This window comes from Azolla caroliniana, unplaced genomic scaffold, assembly GCF_043228905.1.
Source record: "Azolla caroliniana isolate FFs.n. ecotype wild unplaced genomic scaffold, voAzoCaro1.0.p SCAF_1, whole genome shotgun sequence".
Lineage (NCBI taxonomy): Eukaryota > Viridiplantae > Streptophyta > Polypodiopsida > Salviniales > Salviniaceae > Azolla > Azolla caroliniana.
Genome location: NW_028230436.1, coordinates 13,333,723 through 13,341,486, shown reverse-complemented (window position 1 = coordinate 13,341,486; position 7,764 = coordinate 13,333,723). Strand labels below are relative to the sequence as shown.

Below are 7,764 nucleotides of genomic sequence, written 5' to 3'. Positions count from 1 at the left end.
TCAACATGATGATGTTTTAGTTTGCGAAATTAAGGTTGTGGTTTCAATGTGTAAAGCAATGGGGGTATAATGTTGTGGTCTCATGGTACAAACTTTGTGTAACTCTAATTTGAGAGTTCATACACTAACAATTTGATAATAAAAAAGGCTTTTTGCTAGACAGATGTTGACATTGACAAATTCCTCCAAGAGTGAAAACCACCCTCGAAAAGGCAACGCTAATAACAAATCGTCCTTGCATACATTTACTTCAAGGTAAGTCAAAAACCGTCCTAGCGAATGTGATGGAAACATGATCTCTATTTAAGGATGGAAACATGACATGTGGAGAGAGATAAATGTAACATGATGTTAGGGACAAAGCCAAGCTTTTCATGTCCAAGGAATCCAAACATCCATCTATTGGGGAGGAAGACAACTGTAGCACAAGATTTGTGGTCAACCAAAGCTTTTCACATATTTGTTGTGTCTAGTGCCCGAAGCAATCATCGCTCTCGCGAGATGAGATGCACGATGTGCGATAATGGCGAGCAAAAAACAATAAGGAGGAGATATGAATGCCTATCGATCGCCATGAACACAGGCGGGGGCATAAGGCGAGAAGCTTTTTTCCACATTATATAAGATGGGCATTTTTGCTAGATAGATAGAGAGCTGGTAACACACCATACGAGGATAAGGAGGTGTGCAAGGACATCATGGGTAGAAGGTTGGTCTTGGTCCGTGGGTATGTGAGGATGGGTGGTGGAGACTCTATACACACACTCGTGTGAGTTCATGCAATGGGCGGCAGCGGCGGGCGGGCGACACACGCGATGGATGGGCTCGTATCGTGGGTTGGGGCCCGAGGTACGGCTGGCGCTGCAGTGCTGACAAGGCAGCATGACAGCTCAGCTTCTAAAGGCCTGAAATGGATAAGGAAGGAGGAGAATGCTCCACGTCTGCACCTACTAACTCTTTCTCTCTCTCTTCTTTCTTCTTTTCTCTCTCCTCTGTTCACACACACACACACACACACAGAGCTATGTTCTGTGTTCTCCGCCATAGCTGATATGGCTTCTTCCCTCCTACCTCGACTTTCCTCCCTTGCCACATCCACCACATCATCCTCATCTTTCCTTCAATTCAACTCTCTGCCACAGCTCAACCTAATTCACCACAATCGATCAGCCCATACCACGAATAATATTAATCTCAGAACCCATCTTCATATTGTCTGTGCCACCACAAGCGATGAATCCGAATCGAATCAAACCACTCCAATAACAATAACAACACCGACGCCCCCGACGACGCCGACACCCTCTACTACTGGAAAAGAAGAGGATGTGATTCCTACACCACTCAGCAAACAGAGCACTTCTAGTAGTAATAACAGTAATAGTGTTTCTCTGACCTTGGAAGACGTGAATCCTGTTGGGTTGGGCCGCCGATCTCGCCAGTTGTTCGATGATGTGTGGCGTCGTTTCACCGAGCTTGGTCAATTGACTCGATCGCCTAGAGGAGATGAGGAATTCGATGGTGTCTTGGTGGGTGGACCCATGTGTGAATTCACTATACCTGGGGCAGACACTACCACAGTTCTGGTTGCCGGAGCTACTAGCAGAGTGGGTCGCATCGTCATTCGGAAGCTTCAGCTTCGTGGTTATAAAGTCAAGGTAATAAATCCTGTATCCATCAATCCTTCTTTTTTTTCTTATTCCATCGATTGCATTGATTGACCATCATCTTTGCATACATAATATTGTATTTACTGTTCATTTCACAATGTTGCACCAATGTCGGAACATGTGAGCACCGAGGACATAATGGTGAATATTGCACCGGTCAAGCAGATCTGATCTGATATTGGTCTCATCGTGTCTCTTCTTTGGCATCTGCGATGTGCTGAAGAGAAATGATCATCTACATGGACAAATGTTTTTTTCCTTGGTATGTTGTACACTGCGGATGCTACGTAGTGACAAATGATTAATGTTGCATTGATCAATCTGATCCGATTTCGGTCTCATTGTATCTCAAAGAGAGAAATAATAATCTATATGGACACATGATTTTTCCCATTTAGTGGTAATGGCCAATGTTGCAACGGTTGATGCACTCTGAACTTGGTCTGTCCTTTTTCTTTAATTAGTGGTGAATGCCAAAGAGATAACGAAAATTATTGTGTTCATTAATCTGATCGACATTATTTGACATCATGAAGTGTGACAGAGAGAAATGGCACACTGACATGGAAGCACTTTTCATTATCTGGCTGATTGTATGTGCCACAAACACACATGAATCATATCTCGGTCACACAAATTATTTTGCAGTTCTTTGTTTACTGGTAGAGAACTTCTAGCAGCCAAGAGTTACATTCAAGGTATGAGCATTGCTGCTCTCCCATGGTATGGTACATTGAGAGAACCTCATGCCAACGGCCTTCTCCAATTTACTCTTTCGTTACTCTTTCTTATGTTAATAATTGATGAGGTTCTTAAGATCCTTACACTAAATTTACAGGCATTAGTCCGTAATGCTGACCCCGAGATTGTAGAGATGCTGCCAAGATCCGTGCAGATTGCAGTTGGTGATGTTGGGGAGCCTTCGACACTCAAGAATGCAGTCGAGGGATGCAACAAAATTATCTTCTGCGCGAGAGCACGGTCTAATATCACCGGAGATCTCAACCGAGTTGATCGGCTGGGCGTCTACAACTTAGCAAAAGCTTTCCAGGTTTTTGCATATATTTTCAACATTTTCTGTGCTTGGAACTCCCACATTCCCCAGCCTCCAAATGTACAAGAATATGCAACTCAAGTGAATTGGGCCAAAGAGTGGTCCATGGGGATGCATTATGACATAGATTTGGGATTAAACTTGTTTGTATACATATATAAGGGGTAGAAAGAAACCCTGTTGTGCAATTCCTCTTGATATTTTTGGCGGCTATCCCCTTTGTAGCAGGGATAATATATCTCTCTCTTTGATGGTGAGTGCACTGCCACTTCCTGAGGGTACCAGGTCGTGTTGGTTCTCTCCCATGGGTATAAATGGACAATGAGGCATGGGAGAGCACCTCACCCCAGGGGTTTTCTGTTGGGCGGAAAGTTTTATGTTTACTTCTCAATTAGATGATTAAGATCCTTGAACCACAGGACTACAACCATAGGCTAGCTCAAGCAAGGGCCGGAAGAAGTAGCAAGAGCAAGCTCCTTATATCAAAATTCAGTCAGCCAAAGGAGAAGGAGGCATGGACAGTATTGCAAGGAACATACTTTACTGACGATATTGCTGTCAAGTTCGATGGAGGTATGAGTGCTGATCTTCAGATTGGAGAGGATGGTAATGCAGTTTTCTCAGGTACACCTACCTAGTTTGAAATTTTACCCTGCTGCTTTATATTATTCTCTCAATTTTCCAAGAAACCCATTATATGGAGTATTGTGTAGGTTATGTGTTTACACGAGGCGGCTATGTAGAGATGGTGAAGAAGCTTTCATTCTCACCTGGTATTTCCTTGGATAGGTACTTGGTGAATTCATTCTGGTTTAAGGGTATATGGTCAACTGTATTTCTATCAACAAATGTACAACTCTAATCTCAATCTCCAGATATGAAGGCTTGGTCCTATCGGTGTGTGGAGATGGAAAAGTGTATAGCCTGATACTTGAAGCATGCTCCATGGATGACCCCTCCCACAGAATTCTTTACTTTTCAAGATTTACCACCCGAATTGGGTATAGTAGGGTGAGAGACCAAATATAAATCTATTAGTTTTTCTTTTCATTATTAAATATATGAAGTAAAAACTACTGTGAAAGACCATATACAATAGTCCACGGGTGCGGTAGAAAGTGCCGTAGGTACAGAAGGGGGCAGTAGAAACAGTAGCAACAGCCCGAAAGTTGAAATTAAGAAAGATATAGAAAACATTGTAGAGCCCACATACACTTCTGAGAATTGGATTTTACTTGGGATAACTTTTCATAGAATTGATTGTGTAATGACATCATTTCTTTTCTGCGCAGGTAAGGGTACCATTTTCCTCATTCAGGCCGGTTAATCCTGAAGACCCAGCGTTAGATCCTTTTTCAGTGCACACACTGACCATTCGATTTGAACCACGGAAACAGGTATTTGATTGATCTTAATTCTTTGGTTATCTGTTTTTGTATGACACCACATATTTTGAATGAAATGTTTTGCAGAGGCCGCCCCCTGTTCGAAACGGGAGTACAGCCCCAGCAACCAATAGAGATAACAACAGTTTCAAATTGGTGATAGATTATATTAAAGCATTACCGGTAATGATGCTATTCGAATAAATCAAGTGTAAAAGTTGGAAGATGAGCAGTGAACTGGAAAGTCGAATCTTGTTTTTGGTAAATCTGTGCTGACAGGGGGGCCAAGAAACAGATTTTGTGTTGCTCTCCTGTACTGGAGCAGGACTTGATGATGATGAACGTGAGAAGGTCCTCAAAGTTAAGCAGGTTAGAAAGGAGTTTCCCGTGCTAACATTGTAAACTGTTGACATCACCGCTGTAAAGCCATTTTCCAGAGGAGTAAACCATTATCATGCTCTCGAACTATATTTATTTAGAGTTTATAATGAACGCAACATCAAAGAGATTGCTTGAGAGACCTGAATCTGTAACCTTAATGTTGCAAAACATAATCTTGACATGACCATGCTCATGTATTTGAAATCTAGAATTTCTATTAGGTAAAAACAGGTGGGTGTAGGGAAGTAAAAAATTAACTTGACAAACCATCTGTAAAGGAAATGCTTTCACATTGGGCTTTAGGCTGTAATGAATTGTTTTGATAGGGCTTAGGGATTGTGTAAAAGATGCTGCTAAATTTATTTGTGCTCATTCTAATGAAGGCTGGAGAGGCTGCTCTAAGGAACTCTGGGCTTGGATATACTATCATCCGGCCAGGTCCATTACAGGTGTGTGATCATTGTATCAGTATGTTAGTATTATGTTTTTATGCTATTCTATGTTATTTGTAATGTCCTCACTTATTATCACGATGTGGTTGATAGGATGAACCAGGAGGTCAACGTGCCCTCGTCTTTGATCAAGGGAACAGGATTTCTCAAGTAAGGCTCTTGAGTAGGCTTATATTTGGTAGAGGTTTCAACACAAGGTTTGAGTTGATGATAGGGTTTTTATGATTTCATAGGGAATAAGCTGTGCTGATGTAGCTGATATCTGTGTCAAGGCTTTACACAATCCAGCTGCCCGAAACAAAAGCTTTGATGTAAGCTCTGTTGTCTACCTTGTATCTAACAGTCGGTAACGGTTCGGTTCAAACCGAACCAAACTGCGAAACTGCGGTTTAACTGTTAAAACGGTTGGGTTCAAGTTCAGGTTTTAAAAAAATGTTTCGGTTCGGTTTCAACGGTTTAACGGGTTTTTTTATTATTTAAATTTTAAACAATCTTTTCATTTTCAAGCCTTATTCTCACATTTAGGAAATTCTTTAAAATTTTGAAAAATTAAATTTAAAATATTAAATATTTTAAAATTTTAAAATTTAAAATTGGAATTTTGATCTAAGTTGAAAACTGAAACTGAACATGAAACCGCGGTTTTAACTGTTTAATGGTTTAACGGTTGAATTTTTTTTAACGGTTTCGTGGTTCAGTTCGGTTCAGTTCAAGATTCAAAATTTTTAAAAGGTTCAGTTTTGACACTCTCAAACCGAACCGAACCGAACCAAACCATTGCCAATTGTTACTTGTATCTTGCCATAAAAGCCCTGGTATCAGAACTTGTTTTATTGGTTTCCTCGGTATAAAAAATAGTGGTACTTACTGCCTTCTTTTATGTGTGCAGGTATGCTATGAATATGTAGCTGAGCAAGGACAAGGGCTATATGAGCTTGTAATCTCTCTTTCTCTCTCTCTCTCTCATCTCCATGCATAGTTAAATATTTGATGATGTTTTTTACCTCATTTTGCAAGAACCAGTATTATGTATCCATCACTTTTTTGTTTTTTAACATCTTTCTCCATGTCCAAGAATCAGCACTTTGTAAACTTTGTATTTAATGATAGTTTTTACCTCTTTTCCTGAAGAATCACTGTTATATAGCCCTGCATTCCGTTACTTAAAAAAGTGTCATATAATCATGTTTTCATGTTTCTTCATTGAATAACAGGTGGCGCATTTACCCGATAAATCAAACAATTATTTGACACCAGCATTGTCTGTCTTGGAGAAGAACACATGATGTTCACATCATTTATATGAGCTGCAGCATACTAGTCACCCCTGAAATATCATGCTTGTAACATCATTAGCTTCGCTTGAGGAAATTCACATTACAACAAAGGTGGGTGATGTTTCTTTCCTGAGCAAAAATAATGCACGGCTCATTGTAGATCAAAGACCTGTACTTACCACAGACTGAGAAGGCTGGCTACCTTATGTTCTTTCTTCATCAGCTTAAAGAGTTTGTATATTAGGATGATATGTAAATAGAGTGCTATTTGATTCCACATGGAACAACAAGTTATTATTTTATTTGAAATTATGAACGATGAAAGAGAGTACCTTGAAAAGTTCGATCGAAAACATTATCATGGTTGTGAGCTACCATTATTGTACTTATCTTTTGATCGAACCTCATGGCACTGAAAGATGATATATTATTCTCAATTGGATCAATAACTCATTTGCTCACTATTCGAGGATCCTCTTTTATATCTTATGTTTGTGTCCATCTTGTTGTACTTCAAAATAAAAACATTAGTTTGATAAGAGTATGTATTGCACTTCAAGTTTGGTGGTTCTTCATTATGAGAATTTGTTGGTCACTACTTTCTTCAAAAGAACGATGCCTCTCTCTCTTTGGTTGTTGGGTTGGTGGTTTTACATTGTAGTATGAAAGTTCTCAATTTGTGAGAGCACAAGTTCGATCCTCCCCATGGGCTGTTTGATCCTCCCCATGGGCTAGGCCCCGTCTCATGGACCACAAATGGGAGGATGTCATCAATGTATCTATCTCTCACCTCACACACAAAAATAAAAGATGTGTTTGGTCTCTACCCAAATGGACTACAATTGGGAGGATGTTATCTATGTATCTATCACTCTATATCTCACACACAAATAAAAGCTTTATAAGTTATAACATATAAGAAAAACATATAGATTTGTACATATGGTTGGATCTTGAGATGGTTTAGATCTTGCTAGCTTTGTTGTTTAGGTTATCTTTTATGTCATCAGAATGCTTGCTCCACCACCATCACCAAATGTTTGCGCAAAGGGCATTCCAAAAAAGTGAGAGAATATTTGGCTATTTACAAATTGGATGTCATTTAATGCATGGGGAGATTACATGCAACGATTTTTTAAATTAGGCCTTTGATGAAACATAGAGAGTTTGCACATAATGAACCTTTGAGCTCCAACCAAGCACTAAACTTTGGTAAATTGTTAATAAACTTCAATTCAACTTAGTCAATGTTTGTGTGGGCTCTAAGATGGTTTGGCAAACCATAGAATATGCTAATCAAAGATTATGAATATTTGATCATGTGCAAAACAAAGCGATTGTAAAGAATCAAATGGATTTTGTGCAGTGGAAGAATTGTGTGTGTGTGTGTGGAAAGAGAGAGTGAGTGAGAGAGCTCAAGATTACAGAAAAACAGGAAAATTGTATTACAAAGGAAGCAAGAATTACCAACAGTTACAAAGAGAAGGAGAAAGTGCTTATGTAGTCACCTTCTCTCTAAGTTCTCTCACTAGTACAACCTCTTGG

General features: G+C 39.6%; 1 protein-coding gene across 1 annotated transcript; it reads left to right on the top strand.

Annotated features, from left to right (window-relative positions):
• The first annotated feature begins 1,003 nt into the window (after positions 1 to 1,003).
• Positions 1,004 to 6,683, top strand: HCF173 (high chlorophyll fluorescence phenotype 173). The gene is made up of 13 exons (XM_087326151.1): positions 1,004 to 1,658; positions 2,509 to 2,721; positions 3,144 to 3,348; positions 3,438 to 3,513; positions 3,600 to 3,735; positions 4,017 to 4,121; positions 4,197 to 4,292; positions 4,389 to 4,478; positions 4,874 to 4,939; positions 5,036 to 5,092; positions 5,176 to 5,253; positions 5,832 to 5,879; positions 6,157 to 6,683. The coding sequence occupies exons 1-13, from the start codon at positions 1,053 to 1,055 to the stop codon at positions 6,226 to 6,228; spliced, it is 1,848 nt and encodes a 615-aa protein (XP_087182277.1). The 5' UTR covers positions 1,004 to 1,052; the 3' UTR covers positions 6,229 to 6,683.
• The last annotated feature ends 1,081 nt before the right edge of the window (positions 6,684 to 7,764 follow it).

Coding starts and splice junctions, on each gene's coding strand:
- HCF173 (XM_087326151.1), top strand. CDS start 1,053: ATGGCTTCTTCCCTCCTACCTCGACTTTCCTCCCTTGCCACATCCACC. Junction 5,093..5,175: donor AAGGGAACAGGATTTCTCAA/GTAAGGCTCTTG, acceptor ATGATTTCATAG/GGAATAAGCTGTGCTGATGT. Junction 5,880..6,156: donor GACAAGGGCTATATGAGCTT/GTAATCTCTCTT, acceptor ATTGAATAACAG/GTGGCGCATTTACCCGATAA.